The sequence below is a fragment of the Caloenas nicobarica genome, chromosome Z (genome assembly GCF_036013445.1).
Source record: "Caloenas nicobarica isolate bCalNic1 chromosome Z, bCalNic1.hap1, whole genome shotgun sequence".
NCBI classification, from domain to species: Eukaryota; Metazoa; Chordata; class Aves; order Columbiformes; family Columbidae; genus Caloenas; species Caloenas nicobarica.
In genome coordinates, this window is record NC_088284.1 from 24,415,703 (window position 1) to 24,439,850 (window position 24,148).

At 38.1% G+C, this 24,148-nt stretch overlaps 1 protein-coding gene across 1 annotated transcript in view; it reads right to left on the minus strand.

Moving 5' to 3' along the window:
* Positions 1-24,148, minus strand: part of HCN1 (hyperpolarization activated cyclic nucleotide gated potassium channel 1) — a 194,412-nt gene that overhangs the window by 93,776 nt on the left and 76,488 nt on the right. Inside the window, exon 3 of the mRNA XM_065656472.1 lies at positions 670-831. Within this exon, the coding sequence (XP_065512544.1) occupies positions 670-831 (162 nt within the window). The remainder of the gene's footprint in view (positions 1-669; positions 832-24,148) is intronic.

Below are 24,148 nucleotides of genomic sequence, written 5' to 3' on the forward strand. Positions count from 1 at the left end.
TTTTTCTTCTTGGTATTTGAATGAAACAAACAATGATTAGTTCTTCACAGCCACTAATCTTTAAGGCACATGCCAAGCAACCAGACCATCACTACCCTCCCTTATAAACAGGGCACAGCCCAATTCCATCCTTGAATGGTCTGTTCACACACACAAATGTAAATCTGTGTATTTCACTTATTTTACTTAGAAAAACTCATGTTGACTCTGAAGTCAGGAACAACTTGGTAAAGGGCTTCATGAGATGACACAGAAGTTATTTACAAAACAAACTGAGGACAACATTAGATAAAACAAATACAAAAATTATACCTTCAGGAGCATTCTGAAACTACAGACTAAAATGAAAGCACTAGTGAACTGAGTGTTTTCACATTTCTTTTGGTGTCTTTTTTTGAGGGAATGAGGATTAATAACTTAAAATGACCTTCAAATTGAAAATATTTTCTGGCTTATTTACTGATAATGAGTCAATATCATTTTATCAGTGATAAGGGCTACAAAACAAACTTTAGTTCATTAGCAAGCCAGTTGAGAAAACCCAAAAGTAACCTCAAATAAATTGCAGGGCAGCATATTGCTAGGCATGTATTTTTACACTTAAGTCTGGAGCTAATTCTTTAGAAAAATAATGTTTAGAAAGCACAATGAAAAATGAACAATACTTACAACCATACCGTTTAGGGACACCCAGCAATCTGGTGGGAAATCCTGGAGTAATGGTACTAAAAACTGCAGGCAACCATCCCAGTGGCACAGCAGCAACATCATTCCGATCAGATTAAAGATTCTCACCACAGCACTGGCCAGATCGTATGTCATGTGGAAAATCTGTGGGCAAAAATTACAGGTGATGTATCTCATGCAAATCAGAAACGCAAATCATTTACTTGTCATCAGGCAGGTTAAAGGCAAAAAAGTATCATCCTGAACTTCTAAAAAAGCTGAGATTTGTCAGGAATGGCCCGATAATTTGGTCACGCTCATTTGGGCAGAGAGCTGTGCTGAGACATCTGACTCTTGGCTGCACACCAGTGTTATATAAACTGCTGAAAAAGACTTCTTTTGGATAAGAAGTCACCAACTAAAGTGTTTTCTTGAAGTCTACAACTCCCTTCAATTAAAGTAGGTCTCACAAATTTAAAAAGCTTGGTAAACGCAATGAGACCACTACTTGTTTGTGAACTTGATGCCTCATAAGGCATAAGGGTGTGAGAGACAGAAATTCAATGACTCGTTCAGATAAGACTGACCTTCATATTTCTTACCTTCTTAAAAGAATCAAAATCTGAGTGAGGAAACAATGTAAGTAATTCTACATATTTTTGGACTTCTAATTCTATACTGTGTATTTATTAATCCAAATTGCACATACCAGTCCACCAAGCAAAAGGACAAAAAGTTAATTGCTATTAATCATTAGTAGTTTTCCTAAAACACTGAGAATCTTGTAAGTTTATATCAAACGAATATAATAATCTGGATTTCAATGTATTGCTCCTTTTTTAGACAACAAAAATGTTTGCATCTGAAAAGTGTCTTACAACAATCACACATAGACTCTTAAAAACCACACAAACATTTTCAGGTTTGTCATGTGCATGTTCATTGGAGAATTAGCTTCAACAGCAGCAGTCAGCTGCCAAATAGGATGGAGAAAAACACTGTATTTACCACTTTTCTGCTATTTCATTTTAAAGCACTTCCAAGCTATAAATACAGGCATATTCTTGAGTCAACTCAAGATAAATATATTGCATTTTAATATGCATAATTATCACTATCCAGGAGTTCCATTTTGAAGATGAAGAATATCCAGTGGGTATTTCCTGGAATTTTAAGTAGAAAATATTATTTAATTGTAGAGATAGACATAGAAACCAGAGGCTTTAGTGCTGAAAACATCAGATTGCTAGAGGTATACAGGAATATTGGCACACAACATACTGCATTTGTAAATAAAAGAATTCACATACCAAATAGGGAAAGTTTGTATCCCATATTTTACATATCTGAACTGAGAGCAGAGATTAAGTACCCACATTGTAAATGAGTGCAAGTGCAAATATAGAGAGTGTGTTATGGTCTTTCAACACCATTTTTTGTTAGTGGGAGTTCGCCCTTATTTAAAAATGATAGCCTGTGTTTTGAGTCCCAAAATGCAAAACCTACGTAGCAGAAACACACCTCAGTTATTAACTTTATGTGCAACACATTTTTTCAAGCTAGGCCACTTTAAGAGTGTATGTTCCACATACCAGTCTGATAGACACTGGAAAAAGATACTTGTAACATTATTCAAAATGTCATGTCTTATCCAAATACCATGTAGCTCCTGTCAAAATTGAGAAGATGACACTGGTATTTAGGAGATGCTGTAAATGGAAATAAAACCAAAAATGTCACCATTACACATTTCTGTTGTTAAGAAATTTATTTACATTACAGCTATTTCAATAGCTATAGATTCAGTAGCATGATATGGAATGAGAGTGTAGATGTGTGCACTGAAATAATTTCATTTTAAAGAAGCGGAAAAAAATAGCAAGGATTACTACTGGTTTGGAATACTAACACCCATGCGGATAACAGTTTATCCACACGGTTATTATACTATAACCACAAAGTGCAGATGAATTCCCAATCAAATGAAAAGTTGCAGAAGTTTTGTCAGAGAAAGCAGGATTTGCCCTAGATTATCTGTCTGAGAAAGTGCAGAAGATCAGACAGAAATAATACATATTTTATACAGAGACAACAACATCTCTACACTAAGGCTGGACAAAATTCAGAGTTCCCACCCACGCTGTTTTCATACTGCCTCAAGCTTCCCACTAGGCTTTACTGAAAGAGACCAGATTTTCATAATAATTCACTGTGTTGGATACTGAGTATTTTTTTAAAATGGGTTACAAATATGACAATCAGAGCCAAACTGAGCACAAACATCTTCATTTCTATGCCTAGAAAGTGAACTTTTCTGAAAACATGCACTCAGGTGCATGTGATAAACTGGGGAAGAACTGGTCCTCAAAAACTATCCAAAGTCCAAAAAACAGCACTTGAATATACCCAAGGCTCCTGAATCCTTATCATGCCTCTGCAACTATGGGCTTAGGCACCAAGACAGATTGTGCATGCATCCTGTGATCATAGCTGCATAAAAATGATCATTCTGTGGCTCTTTCACTTGGATGGAGCCCATTTTTGGGCATCAATTCAGATTACAGAAATGGTCTGAACTGCAAAGCCCATATCTTGATATAGAATTTCCAACATTTCAGAGCATTCTGTGCTAGTGCATTTCCATTTCAAATTTTAAAATTATTTAAGTGGGTAATGTGCACTGCAAAAAACCCAAAAGGTATATATTTCAGCACTTCCAAGATCTTGCCTAGCTCTTGCAGACATATCACTCCCTGCTCACCCCACGAGATCATGCAATGGCTCAGTAGGGGTTCCCAGTGAGCCAGTAGAATCAGGACACAGAAGGAGATATTACAAAGGGAGACTAAAATCCAAACCAAACATCTGGGGCAGTGTGTTCAGACTAAAAGGCCTTGCTGAACCAAAGAGGTCTGCCACTGGGTTTGGGCTCTGCAAGGACTATTTTGTCTTGTCACAGTGGGATGACTGAATAACCATAGTTTTTCCTCAACGCCTCTTCATAAGGAGTGTGCCTCTGCGGAAATGGTCATGCATTGCAAGAACAACAACATATTGAAAATTTCATGTGAAACCAAATCCAGCAAAGGAAAGGACTGCAACTGGCTGTATATGCCACTGCAACCTTCCATCATTTCTGAAACCTGAATTTCACTCCAGAAATAGCTCCTGTGCAGCTTGGTATTCAGGATCCATATTATTAAAAATGCATGAACATACCCTGGTATTATCTGGACTGCTTAACAGGGTAACATTGTATCAGCATTTCAACCATACTATTCATTAATTGTAGCATTTTATCACTCATCTTTTGCTTATATAGTCTAGTATAATCACAGTCTACTGACTGTGATAACTTCGCATTAAATAAAATAACTTAGTAAGAAAAATCTTAAGCAAATGTGGAAAAAAATCTTTTAAACATCTCTGTATTCCCTCTCCAGTAAACAAAAAATGGGCTTTTTCCTCCCAAAAGTAACTTCTCACAGAAATGTGTGCTCGATTGCAAAGAACATTCAAATAACCAAAGCACACATTGTAAGCAGACAATAATATTTGTTCATAGTAGTTTATTGACATATTTACATTTGGAAAGGGGGCTTTGTTTTTTAAAAGTAATAGCCAAACTACCCTGTGGACTGAAGTTATAAATTGCATGTTTAATATTTTATGTTCTTCCATTTAGGAATCAACTGTGACACACTGGAACAAGAGAAGTAAGTGAAGTCAATTTTTTATAGCATTTTCTTTTTTGTAATCACAAAGTACATTTCCTGTATTAATGAGAGGAACTGGAGGAAAGAAGGCTAATGCCACTCATTTCACCAGATAGTGGCTTGCCCACCAGCTGCTCCGCCAATGGGACACGAAGAAATACACGAAGACCACAAAATCGATTTACCTTGATTTTGCTGTGTGGCACATTCAGGTCAAATCTCTCTGTTTGAATGGATGTATTATCAAGATAAGATTCATAACAAAAATAATTCAAACCTTGCACACAACTGAAGTCCTAAACCCATGACTCAGGGAGTTAAGTAGCCTGATTAGCCTTAAACACTTACCATTCACAAATATCATACAAATAAGCAGGAACTGCAGCTGTAAAACACATTTTAAAAACCGTCCACTTTATTTAGACTCCTAATTTCATACCTAAAGATTCAGCTTAACCAGCAAGAGGTGCAAATTTTAGACAATAAATTTCAAAAAAATTACTAGAGGGACATGAGATTACTGCAACTGAGAAAAAAATAAACTTCTCTTGTGAACTAACTCCACATTTTTATTTTACATGATAGGGAAGATTGAATGGATATCTCTCCTTTTGCTTACTACTCAGTTTCATTTCAAGTATACATGACACCTTTTATGTTATCATGTTGTGGGGGTGGCTAAAATATTGTCATTTTCCATAGTTTCCATATACTTCAAAATCAGATTCAACAATTAATTTAGTTTATGAACTCACTTCTGAGAACCAATAATTTCTTCCTATATTATTTTTGTAACCTTTTGTCTCCTTGGAAACCTTGTTTTTGTTTTCCTAAAGAGCTAACAATGCCTTTGACAAAGGCTGAAATGTAACCACAGATTAACAGCTTCTAATATTTTGGCAAAATATCGCTCATAGAGAATAAGAAATTGCTGAAGAAGTCAGAGTTCACATATTTTATCTCAGTTTTTACTCACACTTTATTAATGACTCCTTTTATTCCTACGTGTGAAGCAGGAAGTAGACTATTCCTTCCTCACATTTATAATGGAGTGTATGTTTTAAATCCTGCTAATTCCAATTTCTGAGCCTGACACAGAAAAGTTGTTCTGGTCTTACCAACCCACTTACTTAATAGTATTTGAGGGATGTCATATTAAGTTAATAGAGAACATATAGTTTAACTAAATGAACACAAAGTCTGTTGAACTGTTGTCTTGGAATGCATAGGCAACCTCTTCTGCCTTCTGATAATTAGCATGTAGTATTTGTTCAGTTATGATTTTTAGTTCAGCTTGGTTTTTAGGTTCAGTTTATATGCAATTTTTTAATATAAATTGTGATAATTTAATTCTGATTTTTTAAAAAAAAGAAAAAAAGAAAACTAGCTCAAGTAGGTCTTACGACTTCCTGGAAAATGTATTCAATTCTCACATTGCTCAGTTCATTTAGATACCTCTTCTCTTCTACCCCTCAGAAGTACTAAAGGTGCTCAATATTACAAAGCTAGTTTGCACTTAATCTTCAAATTAGGATTTGCAACATGCCTCAGGCAAAATGAAATGGCACTTGTACTAAGCGAGCTGTGTGGAGTCTGGAATATTAAATAGCCACAGTGGGGAGGCAGAAAGAGCTGCACGTGTGCATGGAGACTCTGGAAAGCACACTGAAATCTGTACCAAGGACAATGCTGGAGCTTCAGGCTGGACTGCAGGGCAAAGTAACAGTTATAAAAATGACAAGAGATTTTTGGTTCAGGTTCTGTGTCAGTCCAGAATTATTAGGTTTAACCCTCAAGGCACCAACTAGACAGAGATTAAAAAGAGCAGGACCCAAGCTTTCCCATCTGAGCTAAATGTTCACTTTTAAGATAGTGCTTGTAACAAAGCTCCCCATAAAATAAAATAATATAAAAGAGGAAGGAGAGCACAATGCTTCTTTTTGAGCATCCATCGCTCCATCTACTTTAAAAAATGAAAGGCAATCATGGCTTTTTGTTCAGCCATTTCATATTCTAGAAATCGATATTAAAAGACATTATTTGTAAACATCACTTGGGAAACTATGGGTCTGATCCAATTCCTACCAAAGCCAGTTTCTTTAGGAGTCGCAGGTTATTACACACTACACTGGAAATACATCTGCACAAGTAAATGTCCATTGATTGAAATGCCTGGCTATGCCCTCAGGGTAATATTTTACACTCAATTGACTCCTGATGTGTGTGCTTAATTTTATGATAAATAATTCATCATTGATAATTCAGTAGTGGGGCAAGGTATATAGCACTATTTAATCTAGTTGTATTTGTGACCTTAAGCTGATGGTAAATGCAAAGATCTTCTTCTTCTTTAGTTGGCCCTGAAGGAAAAACACCAGTGATTTTATAAACAGAACAAACTATTTTTAATCAAACATATCCGGGAAAAAAGAGATGAGAATGGCCTATTTTATGTGACCTTTAAAAATTCTTATTTTCTAGATGGAGTCAATCTGACATTAGGTTTTATAATAGAAGTCCCATTTATTCCACTTCAAGGCATGTACAAATGGAAGCCAGCTTCTGTGGAGCAAAAAGAACAGCAAAACAATATATAAATGTGACAGTGTGCTATGTCCAGGTTAAACCTGAAAGCATTAATAAAACTACTTTACTAAGGGAAGAATTACGCAAGCCTTGAAAAGGTCACATGTAACCAGGAAGAAAAATTTATTTACTATATATAAATCCTGCAATATATATTTTCTACTTCAAATTTGGCAATGTCATACTAATATACTACCTCTCTCACAGAGGGTGTAACTTCACTGCCAAAACGTGTGTTTTTGTTATCCTGCAGTGATTAATGTGTTTGACCTGTATTGACACCTAAATAGAAAGGAGCAGTCACTTCAGTTCTATGATGAAGAAAACAAGCCAAGAATGACAAATCTCAGGATCCTGAAAAAAAACCCACAGTGCTAATTTTCACAATCTTTTTACAGAGGTGGACGTCTCATTCATCACTTACATTGATGACAGAATGTACCTTATTAGACTAAGCTTTTATCTTCGTTAACTGAAGCAAAGTAAAAACAAACAAACCAAAACCAGTTCACAGCTGTCAGAAAGACACGACCATGCAATAATAACACCCTGCCTCTGTGACAAAATTTAGCTGAAGCTCTTCTCCTTAATTTCTAGTACCAAATCAAGAGTTACCATGTGGCAAAAAAATGCTTGAGCTGCACATGAGCACAGAGATTGTGAGTTTTGTCCGGTTGAAATATAGGTCCATTCTCATTTCAGTGTTATTTCAAGCACCAGCATTGTCTGACCTTCAACTCAAGCTTCTTGACGGGCCAAGTATCTCAAGTGACAGCATCACTGAACTCAAGCTGGAGACCTCTGCAAGTGGAGCTGAGCTCGAAGGTACATTGCATTTATTATCTTTTTTAAATTATTTATATCTTACAAAGAAGGCAGCTCAAAGACACAGCCAGACTCTAAATGGCCCGAACTATTATTTTTCTTAGTACCTTTTTCATATGAATGTGCAGATGTATTCTGGCAGCAATAAAAAAAAATAAGTTATTCACCATCACTGCTCTGCCCACAGAAAGGCCAAGGCAGGAACTCCCACAGCACTGAAAAGGGCGGCAGAGCGAGCGACGTGAATCCTCAAAAATATCAGGGCATAAAGTCAGAAAGCTGTTCGCATTTTTAGGAATTAATATCAGCTTCTGAATCCTATGTTTCTCAGTTGTAATACACAAACAGTTTTCATTCTTATTGAATAAGAAATAAAACAATAAATACCAGATACACATTTGCAAAGAAATCTACCATAGAACATGTCAAAAATGCTGAGACAATTTTGGGAGATTCTTAGAAAGTACCAAAGTCTTCACAAAAGTGCCACATCCAATAAAACTATTTTATGCCTGTTTTGATCACCCAAGTCTCACAAACCCTAGAGCCTTTTGATTTCCATTTCTAAAGCATAACTTTGGAGATAATCACACTCCAGCCCTGCACAAAAGGCCTTTTCCTCTGAGTCACCTATTGAAAGAGACGAACAGAGCAGTGCCCTGGCTGCATCTGACATTGACACCAGCGGGACATGATCCAGATTCCAGGACCCAGCAGTGAAATTCAATAAAAATGAATAAATGCAAAGTAGATACACTGCAGGAAGTATTTAGAAATACATAGAAAGTAACAGCATATATGGGGAAAAAATATATTTTTACAACCAACACTGTACAAACGGGACACCTGTAACCACCCCCTTTCAACCTCGGTATTTTCCTAAACTTCATTTTTTTTGTTAAGGTAGTTATGTTTTAACTGCCAAACTCTGTGAATATGAAGTGAAATCAGACACTTTCTGATAGTAGGAGAAGGACTAGAGGACCGGTTGTACATAGAAACTTTAAAGTTTGCATGTTTGCAAAATTTTACCTGAAAGTGTTGTTTCTGTAAAACAATTTTCTGTGTTTTCTCTTTTCATTAGATTTGTATGTCATGATAGGCTGCAAATACTTCAAGGAGCTTCTCTTGTCTCAGCCAGAACCAGGCTTGGGAAGCAAATGAAAGTGTGTAAGAGTTTTCACCTACGTAATTCTAAACCTCCAATAGAACCAGTTTGAAATTTAAGGGAATGGTTCATTAATGTTCTTAAATCACCAGCTCTTTTTACATTATGCCTACCCCCAAAGTCACGCTGCTGCATATCTGAGCTTCAAACTAATTGTCCTAATTATAGTATAGCAACATGATGATCCAATAGCAAACAACTGAAATAATGAGGAATATTTATCCTGGGGAACTGAAGTTTTTGCCTTACTGAAGCTGTTGAGGTTAATCTTCCAAACATGGAAATAATGGGCAAAGAATTGAAAATGAAAGTCATTACGTTAAATTTCCTCTGGAACAAAAGTTCTGAGACAAAATTGACTCACAATGCTTTCTTTTAATAGCACGTGATACCTCAATTTTAAAAAGCCTCAAAATGTTGTTTTATGAGGGGCAATTTTACATTTTAATGTTTATATATCTGAGTTAAGATAAAATATAAACCGTGAATAAATATGCAACATTGCATACTACATTAGAATCTAAATTTTGCTTTTTATAATAATCAAAAATAAGAGTTCAGAGGCCAATTCTTATTAAAAAAAGTAAGTGTCTGTATACATGTAAATAAATTATTGAGTTAATTACATATCAATGATTTGAGGCCTAAGTCAGTGCTTCACAATATTGACAAATTATTTTTAAAATCATATGGCAAATTAAACTGCATTGTAGAAAATCTATTTTGGGGAAGTACAAGCGAAGCCTACAGTTAAAATCTTGCTGTCACTCAAAATCACAAAAAGGACCTCTTCTTTGGATTTTAAAAGTTAAATAAAAAAAATAACTGATGCCTAGGCAGGCAGAAGGAACACACCAGAATCACGGTCTTAATAATTTACCTCAAACATTGTCAGATGAAATTAAGAATTCAGCTGCCTGCTAAAAACTTCATGTAGTCAGAAAAATATTACCAGTTTAAAGAAACTACTTTGGAGATTTGCATATGATATCCTCTCTTGTAAAATATAAGGATGGATTAACACTGGGCACAAGTATAGATTGGGAGAGGAGCGGCTGGAGAGCAGCCCTGCAGAAAGGGATCTGGGGGTGCTGGTCAACAGCAGCTCAACACGATCAGCAGCGTGTGCCCTGGAAGCCAGGAGGGCAAACCGCATCCTGGGGTTCATCAAATGTGGTATGACCAGCCGGTCAGGAGAGGGGATTGTCCCACTGGATTCAGCATTGGTGCAGCCTCACCTTGAGCACTGTGAGCAGCCCTGGGGCCCACAACTGAAGGAGGATGCGAAGGTCCTTGAATGTGTCCAGAGGAGGGCAACAAAGCTGGTGAAAAGGCTGAAAGAATGTCCTGTGAGGAGCGGCTGAGGACTTTGGGCTTGTCTCGTTTGGAGAAAAGGAGGCTGAGGGACGACCTCATTGGTCCCTACAGCTTCCTGAGGAGGCAAGGAGGAGAGGGAGATGCTGATCTCACTTTCCTGCTATCCAGTGACAGGACGCATGGGGGTGGTTCACAACGGCACCAGGGGAGGTTTAGGCTGGATGTCAGGCAGCTTTTCTTTACCAAGAGGGTGGTCAAACACTGGAAGAGGCTTCCTGGGGAGGTGGCCGATGCCCCAAGCCTGTGAGCGTTTAAGAGGCATTTGGACAATGCCCTTAAGAACATGCTTCAACCTTTGGTCAGTCCTGATGTTGTCTGGCACTTGGACTAGATGATCATTGTAGGTCCTTTCCAACTGAAACAGTCCTATTCTATTCTATTCTATTCTATTCTATTCTATTCTATTCTATTCTATTCTATTCTATATTATGTTTACTTGGTTTAGTACATAAAACTACCTTGAGCAGAAATTTCAGATCCTGAATTATTCTATTTTTGTAACTGTGTTCAACATTTGGTAAACACATTACAATTATTATTATGAAAAGTGAGTGTATGCTTGTATACCCACAAATATAATTTGCGCACAGTACGGAATACTTAAAAGTCTCTACAGATCTCTATGGATAGGCTATGAAAAAGGGAGAGATTGAAAAAAAAAAAAAAAGGACAAAAAAGGTATACAAGTGATATCAGGAAATAGTAACCACAGTAAGAAGCAACATTGTTCTATGGTCCTATTTGTGTTCTTTGATTTTCACCTATTTCCAAATATAACTTAAAATAATCCTTGCTTCTGATGGGTAAAAACACTGAGCAATACTCATGTTTGTCACCTGTGCAAAGCAAAACCATCTCTTGTTTCACATTTTCTTATGAACAGACCACATTCACCTGTTGGCTACTGAGTGGGTTTAGTGTATGCTAGCCCCCACACAGCCTTTTTCCAGTCTCCTGTTTCTGCTTTCTCTGCCTGCTGACACTGAAATTGACTCCACAGTTCAGCTGGCATCAAACTGGCTATTGAGCAGTAACATAACCCACACATGACAGCCAAATGATTGGCAGTCAATAAAGAGAACACATAGTGAAGCAAAACTTAAGGCTAAAAATTTGGAGCAAACATGCTTTTATTTGTTGAATAGTCCCATGTACCCATGCTTTTTCTAATTCTTCCTTGAACAGAAGAAAAACATTGGGACATTTCCTGTGGGATATTTAATAGCTTTATCTTCCATTCCCTTTCCATTGCTGCTAAAACATGGAGATTTTTCTTCTTACTGTTTGGGCATATTACTCTACAATACAAGCTGCAATCTCCTGCCTTCTTTCTCTTTCAGTCTGTTTTTGTCTAGCCCTTATTTTGTACAGCTCTAACCTCCTGATGTTTTCCTCTTCTGCTTTCTATATATAGCTCACATTTAAAACGAAAGACTGCTAAAGCAGTATCAAGTAATATTTGTACAGAAAAGAGTATTCTTACTTTCTCCTTGTGGATTATAAGCAATTCCAAACTGGTGTTAGGATTTTGACTCATATTTTTAAAGGTAGGTTCTTCTGTTACTAAATACCTGGAGGAAAAGGTTTTACTTTCAGTTAGTAGACCAGATCTTCCTTCTGGTTTCTGTGCTTTCTCTTATCTTTGTTCCCCAGAGCATCCCTGCAGTACATTTTCAGTCCGGTCCTTCCAAATGTTCTAATTTTTCTATACTCTGACCCTGTGCTATATACTCTTTTGTTTTTCGTTGTTTTGATATACTCCCACAGAGAACATGAAAATTACATCCAAAAAAACTTCCAGAAAAGGTTCTCCAGTTTAGAGCAAGTAACTCTGTCCATCCTTTTTCAGAGTGATTGTATCCAATGCCTGCCATTAAAGATTTAGTGCTTCAACTACCATATTGTGGCAATATCGCTCGCTCCAAGCCAATGTAACTATGTTTCAGGTGACCCCATAAAGCTTCAGATTAATTTAATAACATGATTTGGGTTGCTCATATTTGTGCACCTATCAAACTTCTCTCAGAAATTGGTGGGAAGCTAAAAATAGCTATATAAAAAAAAAAAACAGTAATAAATCTGAGATGTTTACAAAATCACACAGCTCCAGGAACTGCGACATAGAGAGAAAAGCAATGCTGTAAGGCCTACAGTAAAATTGGAAGAGTTTGCAAGTTTGTGCTGATATTTCAATCATCCTACATTTACTCATTAGTCCTAAATTACAGAACTCCTTTATTTCCAGAAGGCAAAATCCTGGAGATGTTTATCCTGTGTGCTCTCAGTGCTGCAGTTTGCATCTCTGGGACAGTGTTGTGACGGAGACTGAATAGCAAGAACAATATTTATGCAATTGCAGAGTGGCAGTGAAACGGAGAGTTATTTTTATCATTGAGTTCGGCAGCACCAGTTAAGCACTATGTGCTTCAAGTGTTTCAAAAGGCCCAGTTTGCACATGGTGGAGCTAATAGCCCAGGAAAGTAACCATAAAAAACAGAGACGTGGCAGGAGGGAGGCAGGCAATTTTAAGCAGTGCATGCAAATACCACCTCAGCACACACAGAAATCGGCTCAGTAAGATTGCACACTATTCAGGTAGTGCCATCAGGAGCATTGAATGACAGTGTCTCACCGCAGTCAGCAAGGATGGAGAATGCAGCAGTGTGGAAGCAGGTCCCTGGGCAGCAAAGGTGGTGAGTGCCGGGAGGAGCTCCAGCCCAACGCCACTGGGGTTGCTGGCTGCCTCTTCCCCATCCGCCTCTTCTGACGTCGTCTAATATAGTAATAACAGCTGGACATTCAGTTTTTGTCTTTTTTTTCCCCCACTGACTAGGTTTGCACACATGCCATGAACATGCACACATAAACTGAGCCCTTTTACAAGGAGCTCCCAAGTAACCCCACCCCACAAGCCAGACACTGTTTTATCTCTGAATCCTTTTCCAGCTGCATAACTGTTGTGTGCCTGTGGGCTGTGTGTGTGCGTGGCATCACTCGAGGAAGGGAAAAGGGCAGGAGAGAAGAAAGGAGAAGCCACAGCTTTACAGAGCTGTGAAAACTATTTGCCTACCCAGTCCTTCCCCTGCAGAGACAGGCCATAAGCAACGAAAACAGGCTGCAGGGAGTTTTCTGAAAGACTGCTGAAATGTGGAGTAGCACTTACTCAATTCTCTACCAGGCGGTATTCCCTCAAGTACAATTTTGAAATTACTCCAGACAATTTATCACCTGCCCAAATGACCCTGTCACTTGGCTAGTCCATCTGCCTGGAACTTGCTCTAATATTCCCAGCCCCAGAAGCAGCAATAAACAACTGCCATTTTTTATAAATCAACCTGCCAAATACAGCTTTTTCATCCCTGTCTGATGCTCAGAACAAATAATATTCATTCCTGGGTCACCCACATGTTTTCTAGACATTAAAATGTCATCATTTTCACTGCTAAATAGAAGAAGGAGAACAAAACCCAACCACAATCACGATCATTCTGGGAAAACCTTTACGGTCTGATCAGCCACCATCTGACTTCTATTTCTGGAATAAACACATTAAAAATAAATTAAAAGGATGTCTTACTTTTTTAGCATGTCTCACGTTAAATATTCAGACTGTGCTCTGCACAAGACCTCCACTTATTCTGCTCACTTACATGTCTTTACAGTACGAACTGCAGAACAGCTCATTGCTGAGAAGCAGGAGACAGGGACACTATGGCTTGTTCCTGGCTCCCCACCTCTGCCTGGACAAAGAGCAGCTGCCCAGCAGCCAGATGACCCCTCTGACGTTGCTACACCCTTTCTTGTGCACCCAGTACAAGGAGGTCATACACCTCTCTTCCTCTTTACTCCCTTGAGATTATAGAGTGAGAGTGCTCACTGTCTTTACAGTTATTATGAGGAGAAACAGTGATAAATATTACTTATATTAAAAAGCATAAATAATTAGTTACTTTTTCTTTTTTTCCCAAGAACCAAGGAGTTCATTGCATCAGGGTAAAAATAAAATGAATGTTAACTCTAAAAGTCAAAACAAAACAACTGAAGAAGTACATCATTATTTTCAAAAGATGGAGAAGGTTTTGTAATTACAGACAAAATCCTCCTTAAATCATGGTTAGGTCTTTCCAATATCTTCCTTTCAAACTTTTTAGTTTTCCTCTCAATTGATTTGTCTTCCTTTTGCACTTCTGTGATTATTGATTCTTCCCTTCTGAAGGAGCACAATTATAAAACAATTATCTGGTCTCTCAGTATTTGCCTGTCAGCTAGAAGTAGCATGTTATTCCATTAGTGTACTGTTAGATCTTTTCTCCTCATTGAAGTGCAACTGTTAAAATGGAAAAAACAGTGTCCAATTTGTTTTCTGATGGTGGACATAATATACAAACATATATATGATATCATCTGTATATGTGTATATATATATATATGCACACAAATATATACAGATGACAAATGACAGTGATGTATGCAGAAGTAACACTGGGCTTTTGATATGTGGCTGAAGCTTGTAAGCAATCAAACCTCATCTTCTATCTTAGCCACATTCTCCTCAACAGTCCTTCGCCAACAAATGCACCATTTCTGTGTATAAACACAGCACCAACCAATGCCACGCTCGACACACAATTATTTTCCTCTTGCCCCGTTTCTTCTTCACTCTCAAAAAGCCCTTTACCTAAAATGAGAAGAACTCCTTCAGAGGATGCATATACCTTCAGGTATCTTGGGGAAATCCTTGCCTCTCAGAAGTCAGTAGGAGTTTGGTACTGCCTTCAGTGGATCTAGCACTTCCTCTCATGTCTGAATTAAACTAAATGGCAGTTAGTTTGTCCCAGCCCTAACAGGAGAAAGGATTTGGGAGGCATGAATCCGACAGCCAAGAGGGAGAGACAACTGTGTCGTAAAGATAGCAAAAACATAAGACACGTGCTTCATATGGATTTTAGTTCCTTTCAGGTATTATTCCCTGTTTTATAAGATGTCATACATTTTGGTATTATGCCTGAAATAACAAAATGATCCATTAACATTCTCTCATATAATTTCTATATCCAAAAAATGTAAGTTTAAATTTTATTTGTGAGCCTGTACTCCTGCGACTGAGAACACGCACATCTCTCTTATCAACAGACAGCACCAAGATACCAGTTGGCCATGCTGGTGAACATACTATTTTCTGAAAAGCAAACTAGAGAAAAATTATTAGATTTTGCATCTTTTGCAGTTTACATAGGATTCACATAGAGACTGGATTTTATCTAACCAACTGAAGACTGCTGTCATGTTGGTATTTACTATTCTCATATCGTCACTTGATGACCCAAGAGAAAATAAACATATTTTTTTATATGTGCTGTGGGCTTGAACAATATTTAGCAGGAAACTGAGAGGAAAGGGTCACTGCTGCCCGGTAAATTTGTGTACAGAAATACAGAGTGTAAAGTACAGCTCAAAAGACCAAGCACTGAAAACCAGCATAGAGAACATGCACAGCTCCATTACAAAGTTTCCTTGCTCTTCCTGTTACAATTATTATTTATTTTACACAAACTTTAAACAATGTACAAAAACTGCCTTGCTAAGCAGCTTGCAACATCACCTAAACCCAGCTAATTAAGGATTCTGAAAAAATACCATGCAGCTTAATGCATAAAATGAACATGCAAAATGTCTGAACATTTTGTTCTGCTCCAATACATAACCTATTTAATTTTAATTCACTAGGCTTTTGGGTGCCTTTTTTTTTTTTTCTTTTCCCCAAGCACTTCAGCTTTCAGACTTATTTTTCCAGTACTGTATTTGGTGTGACAAAGGTCCCACATACAGTATTTTGAAACACTACATTATTTGTAAAAGTGCTTTGTGACTAACATTAACCATTTTAAGACACCATCAAAGGTTTTTTGTGTTTTTCAGCTTTGGTTACCTCAGCTCTTCTACATCAGATGTCGCAGAAACGATTATTCTCAAGCCAACATGACTGAAGCTACTTCAGCAGTGACCCAAGTGTCGCCACTATTAATGATTGCTAAGAAATACCATTATGAAGATTCCTCTTGGCTATCACTAGCAGCTTCAGCTGTCATGCTTTACCTTTTGAAGCATGTTAATACAGTTGACATTTGTGATCACACTGAAAAGCCTATATATAAATATATATAGACCTATACCTGTACATACCACTTACCAAGTAGAGCACAGCAATAATGGCAGCTCATGCGGAGGACAGACACCTATGTATAAAACACCAAAAGAAAGAACCAGAGAAGACTTCCCTCATCTATTTGTCCTCTTGTACCACACACAGACCACCCTGAGCCTCCTGCCTTTCTCACCAAATGAGCCATCTGGGCACTCCCAATGGAAAAATCCTTCAGTGTTGCTAGAGCAGGAAACCAGCATGATGGAAACTGCCCTCTGAAAGCGCCTCTCTGTTCCACTGAATTTAAAAGACACCTGGGAAGACTCACATACTAATCTTAGCACCTAAATACTCATGCAGAGGTCTTCCTAGGTTATTTTATTGCAGTAGCTGGGTTTATTGCTCTCCACTTTTCCAAGGACGAGCAAGATCTTCGCTCTCCACAGTAAGAAACTTGAAAGAGGGCTGTGCCAACTTGCAAGGGTGTTTTTCCCTGGTTGTGGGGGACGGAGAGGGTAGGAAAGAACAGACGTAGCGCCTCTGCTCCCTTGACAGGCTCTTTTAACAACTAGACCCCACAGCACAGGGATGTGACTGATGAGGCAGCCCAGGTGCTCAGGAAACAATGCCCCAGTGCTGCATGCAAAGCTGACACAGCTCCTGGGGGTTATCCAGTTCCATGCAAACCCAGGGGAAAGTCTTGCCCAGATTCTGTATTTTAAGATAGTTTCTCATTAAAAGTAGTCAACAGATGAAAAAGAACATCATAATGAACATACTGGAACTCTAGCTGGCCACCAACAGTGGCAGAAAGGATTAATCCATACACAATGTGCTAATTTCCATTAAAAAAGCCTAAACATGGATCTAAAGAAGTAAATAAGCAAGTAAAACCAAAACTGAATAATTTATTCTGGATTACCAGTTTAATGATTAGCCTGTTTGCTATTGATTTTAATATACTAAGACTAACGTTGTCGCATATAACTCCTGCTATCCATCTTTTAAAAGTCTACATATTTAAATCCTGCTGAATGTTTCAAGTCATTAGTATCTTGAGATATGTGGCTGTCACCTGATGTAGGAAAACCACTATTTCTTTATAACAGTTTCAATCTGTTATATCTGAATTTTATTGTAAGAGCCTGTATTTTTATCAAACAGGTAAACCATTCAGACTCAGTCCGCTCTTGTGGCATGGTTTTAGCAGGGAAGTTTTAAATCATGTTGAAATCTAAATTAAAAATACAAACATGTTGTAGTGAAATGTTTATACTTTTTAAAAGAAGAATCCTTATTTAAGTCCTTGGACACATTTTCCACAACAAAATTCTAAATAAACACTAGTATAACATCAGGCAGTCCTCACACAAAAATGGTTTTACTCCATGAGTTATAACAAAATTTGTTAGACACCTTTATTAGAGAAAACATGCAATCTATTATACAACTGGCATTTTAGAAATTATGTGTATTAAGCCGTTATGATTTTGCTTTTATTTACATATATTTGATTTTGAAGAAAAAAAGCATGTAGTGCCACCTAGGGGTATTTATAAGCCTATGAATTTGAATTTTTGACAGCTCAAATATTTTGAATTAGGTTTATTTTTCATGCTTTACTAGGAATAAAACATATATATGTTAAATGAGGTTTATGCAATTGAGTTTTGCCAGGCTGGCAGTAGAGCATACACGAATTACGGAAACACCATGGAATTAGGTTTTTGCTCTGTTTCAGCCAGCAACTCTAAAGTAACTGCCTCTCACAGAAAATTACAAAATAAACAATATGTACATTAGAAGGAAATAAATAACTGGGGAAGAAAAAAACACTTCTCCTCTTGCTTTAAAAGTCCTTCCTTACTGAAACAGTGGAAAACTAAGAATCGCGTTACTTGGCTGTATTGGAAGTGTGAAACTTCATTTCACATGCTTCAATTTGCATTTAATTTCCTTCAGTCCACCAAATGATGGGCCAGGTGGGAGGATTCCTCAGTAGCGGCATGAAGCCAAAGAGGAAGTCAGCTACAGCACCCACTTGCTCACTTCAGTTTTTATTTCTTGGGTTGTTTTGTCTTCTTTTGTTTTCCTCCTTGCACTTAGCAGGTACCTTGACCCAGTGGGGAAAAAAAAAAAAAAAAAAAACAACAAACTGAATAGGTATCTGTCCATTTTAGCTTTGTGTAGGAAGGCTGGCATCACTGGAAAGTGTGTGGTTATCGGTCTCTCTCAACACTGCCTCTTTCGTCAGACACCAAACAAAGCAGCGCTGCTCTCAGTCGAACGTGCCACCATCCCTATGAAATACCCTAGTACCAGTTTCACAAATACCACAGGAGCATGAAAGGCCGTTTTTAATACTCTGAATTATTTTATCATTGACTTTCAGTCCATCTGTTTTTTTCAGTCATATTGGATCACAGTGCCATAGTAATCATCCAGTTCTGCTGCATATAACCTAAAAAACCCGAAACACCTAAGTGCAGAAGTGGCAGAGCCTGTTCAGTGCACACTACAAGAAAACTACACAAGTCATTTAACAAACAATCTATGTTCCACATAGCAGGGTTTTTTTCACAGCTTCCTCCTCTCTCTTGAGCGTATCCACTCATCTCCATGCTCAAGTAATTCAAAGATGTTACCAGAATGTCTGTGAGGTTTAAACAATCTGTGAAATTGTGCGGATTATTTAGAAAGCACTGTTTAGAAACACTGTATTATAATGGATTTTTCCAAATAAGTTGTTCAACATTTCCCTTAGAAAACTGCAGAAACTAGAAACATAAGCACAAGAGAGAGGATTTAAGTCTTACTTTAAAGCAATGCAAATGCGGACTGTGGAATCTTCATATTTTATTGTTAAGCATTCAGATGATACAACAACACTAACCCAATAAAATTCTACCAATCCTGGTAGTGCTAAAAAGGAAAAAGAAAAAAAAAGCCAGTAAACTGATAGACCCTGGCAATATTGGATTTTTCAGGCTACATGAGAGATCGATCCTCCAAAATGCTGGGTGAGCTCCCTGGTCTCAATCCAGGAAAGCTTTTATCAAGTACCTTATTTTAAGCATATTAAGAGTTGTCTTGACTCAATGGGAAAAAACCCTAAACAAACCAAACAAAGGTTAGGTTGGCATCACTGGAAAGTTTTCTTGTACCTCTCAAAACATAAATCCATTCTAGTTTTAGCTCACTCTGTTACATTCTAGCAGGAGAATCTTTGTTTTATGTCATCTATCAGACGCAAGAGCCCCCTCAATTACATTTCTCTTCTCTGAAGCTGGTACTTCTGCACCTAGATTCTGAAAATCCTATCACACTCTTGTATGAGGGTCCCTGCATACAGTTCACCAGAGTAATAGCATTTCCATAGCTGCATTTCATTTCAATCTAATTTGATTTTCTAGTGGAATGGTTTAATTATCTGTTTGGAAATAACCCCTCTCTGCTGTATTCTCTAAGGCTACTTTTCTCCTCTGTGGAAAGAGAACAGTTAAGCACAATTAAAATTACTGTAAGTGATAAAGGTAAAACTACATTTGAAATTATGTTCAATAGCTATTCTAAGAGTTTGTTGAGCTGACCTCTCCGAGTTACAGAAAGGCCTAAAAATACAAAACCAACTAGTACCTCTCCTTGATAAACTGATTATTTACTTTCTCATTCTTAACAAAAAAAAAAGTGGTTAAAGGTTTGTTTTGTTTTGTTTTCCCTTGTGAATTACTGACTTCATTTACCCAAAGTGAATTTTTTATGAGTCAAGGACAATCTAGGCCAGTCTATCTCCACCACATTCCCAACTTGTTATATTTTTCAGTCTGCCCAGAAAGTTACACAATGGTCCTAGTTAAATCCCATGTTCTGTGGTAGATCTGCTTAATACACTATTTGCCTCTTCTTTTGCTCTGTACAGGCAACGTAGCACCCTGAGTAATGGTTTTTGAAGTTGTGCTTTTAGCCACCTGTCCTTCCCTTTTGATTATTATTTGAGACATTTTATGCATTTATGTGTTTATTTCTTCAACATCTGCACTGTGAGACATCATTGCACTGATCACACCAGAAATTCAAACTTGAATTTCTCCTTTTGCATAGAAACAGAAAAAAAAAATCCCCTTTTTATAAGCTTTGTGGGCTTTCTTATATATGAACTCTTATCATTCTTGAGGGAAACCACACTCAGACCAAACTGAGAAGCAACAGAAGGCAATGCAAAAGTTAGCACATTAATCTTGCAAATCAGCATGGACTAAACAACAAACGCCTATAAATAACAACTGTGGAGAGCCTACAAGCTACAAGGAGTCGCCTCCTTTCTGACAGTCCCAGGCACCAGAAGCCAGCTCCCCTCTTCCCACCACCAGTTCACCCAACCCCAGACAGAAATGAAACAGGATTGCACACCAGCACTTCGCCTCCACGCTCCTGCACAGAAGACCCAGGCACGTCCAAAATATGCAGTAAACTGCAATGCTCAGTTTCATTTTCAAATGCAGGGCAAATGCTTTGGCATCAATTATGCCCCAAATAAAGTATTTAACAGAGCTCTGACACTTGCATTTGGACTCATAGGTCACCTGAGGGCTAAAATAGAATGGCCCTGTATCCACTTAGGTGAACACGTACTGATTACCCTATCTAATGCAGACTCTGGCAGATTTTCACATGAAAATAGAAAACAGCTAAATTCACACACCAACCCATGATATTAGACAGTGGAAGATGGCACTGAATGCTCCTCCTATCCAGTCTAAGAAAATTAACACAGTGCAAATCCCAGAATAAATGAGAAAGGAAAAATAATTTAATTCTTTTGGTTCTTAGCTCATTACTGCTACAGTTAAACTGGCCTGTCAATGCTTATGAAACATTCCTCACAAAGTCATACTACCTGTGTCTAAAAAGTATTCAGAAACCTAATCCATATGTTTCTTTCTTGTGCTTCACCTGGATGACTGTAATGCTTTCTCAGCAGGTCTACCAGTAAAGCCGATTAGTAGTCTCCAAGTAATTCAAAATCCAGCTGCAAGAAACCTAGCTAAAAAGAAAAGGATATTTCTCAGCTGTTACCCCAGCATAAATCTTTCAAGCAGACTTTTAGTTTGCACTTGGAAACATATCATTTTTCACAGAACACAATGAGATTCTAAATTACCTTACTAAGTTGCTCATCACATACTTCATTCACTCCTCACTTTCCCTATGGTAATATGGAAAACAAGATATCAGCAGTTTGTTTCACTGAAACAGGATGCTATTATAACCTGTATTGTCACAGAACTCAACTGTGATACATTAATCAGAATAGAGTCCTGATCCAGGAGGTTTACCCTTTGACAGGACAAACAATATCTTTAGAGCAGAGAACAGAGACAAATATAGGACTTTTCTTGTCATGCAAAGAAACAGGCAACAGCAAGAGAATCCCTCAAATACCCCTGGCCAACTCATGCAGGGAGCAGTGCCGTTCGTCACCCTCCTGTGAGCAAACAAACCAAGAGAAGAAGAGAAAAGCAAATTGGGGGAGGCAGCAGAAAGACCCAGAGGAAATGTTAGGTAACTGTGCTCACAATGTATGCTCTAGCTACAGGCTACAGCTACATCAACACACACCCTGAAACATGGCAGAGCTCACCATGGAGGGTGTGTGTGCGTGCCTGTGTCCTCCCCCATGGTGCACAACGACTGCAAGACACTAGAAAATGCTTTTCAGGCAGAGTTATGCATTTGGACCTATTTCTTATCTTTCATAACTGTGATGCTATAAAGCAGCCTAATGGCTAATAGCTTTTAAGCAAATTCATATGTATCTGACACAGCAGAGCAAACTGATTAGAGATGGGATTGGGATAAGACACTCCTATACAACTGCTGGTCCTCTCTCACACTTTCTACATTGGAAGTTGCTGTTACAGGGTAAAGCTCTTTCCTAGGATATGAGAATATGTATTCCAATCTACAGAAATTAAGACTGTTAGGAAAGTGAAATTTAGATCTTAAAAAAAAATAGTAAAATATACTAAATTATGCTAACACATACATGCCATTCAAGATCACCTGCGTGATATTCTGTGTTCTGCCTTCCTCTAAATCCCCTCTAAATGTTGAAAATGACTTTTTATGAGGTCTCATTATTCTGAACTCACAATCAGCTAATGTTAAGGTACCAAAATGGTTACATTGCTATCATCTTTCTGTACATGAGAGATACTTTTGCACTAAAATTTTATTATAATTTATTCATGCTTGACATTAAGGTATTAATTAATGGAGTCCAATTTCTCAGGAACAACCATGTGAATAATGTTGCAATCATAAATTTTAAGTACTATTTACTAAAATCAATTTTTCAATATATGAAGTATTACAAGGTAGTTTGGTGGTTTTTTCCTATTTTGCATTTTTCAGTTCACTTCTACAATCTTCTGCTTTGTCTTTTCAGTCATCAGAGCAGAGGATAAGAAAACTGGTGTACGAAAGATTGGACATGAGCCAGCAATGTGCACTTGCAGCCCTGAAGGCCAATTTTGTCCTGGGCTGCATCAAAAGGAGCATGGCCAGCAGGTCAAGGGAGGTGGTTCTGCCCCTCTGCTCTGGTCTGGTGAAACCCCACCTGGAGTCCTGTGTCCAGCTCTGGAGCCCTCGGTACAGGAAAGACATGGACCTGTTGGAGCGGGGCCAGAAGAGACCACAAAAATGATCAGAGGGCTGGAACAGCTCTGCTGTGAGGACAGGCTGAGAGAGTTGGGGATGTTCAGCCTGGATAAGAGAAGGCTCCAGGGACACCTTATTGCAGCTTTTCGTTACTTAAAAGGGGTCTATAAGAAAGATGAGGACAGACTTTTTAGCAAGGCCTGTTACAATAAGACCAGGGGTAATGGTTTTAAACTAAAAGAGGGGTGATTCAGGCTAGACATGGGAAAGAATTTTTTTACAATTAGGGTGGTAAAACACTGGCACATGTTGCCCAGAGAGGTGGTAGATGCCCCATCCCTGGAGACATTCAAGGTGAGGCTGAACGGGACTGAGCAACCTGATCTAGTTGAAGATGTCCCTGCTCATTGCAGGGGGGTTGGACTAGATGACCTTTGAAGGTCCCTTCCAACCCAAATTATTCCATGATTCTATGATTCCTCTTGACACTCCATTCATTATCATCCTTGGGAAAGCTGCAGAGAACACCATGGCAATGAGGACATATGGCAGAATGTTTTGTTTGGATTTGTATATTTGTGGAAAACTTACCTGTGAGAGTAAAGAAATAGAAAGGAAGCAGCAGCATCACAGTTTAGTGACCACTAGGGTAAGTGAAGAGGGTAGAAAAATATGTTTCACTCTTGCAATTTCCCAGTGTCTTCTCTTCCCAAGAGGCTAACAGAGAAAGCAGCTAAAGATTCTCCCACTACTGTTGGGAATTCCAAATAACTTTTGAGAAAGCAGTGGCAGTTTTAAGAAAGAATAAATCTTTCACTACTGCAAACCAGCTACTCATTTCTTTAAACAACATGTCTAGCTTTTCTAATTGGCTCCAGAGGCATGTGTGCATGTTTGTGCATGGAAGACTAAGGGCCAGCAACTGGAGCGGGAGCACAAGTGTGTCCCTGGTGCCAGCAGTAAGAGAGCCAGCCTGTGTGCATAGCATATGAGTGTGTATGTCAG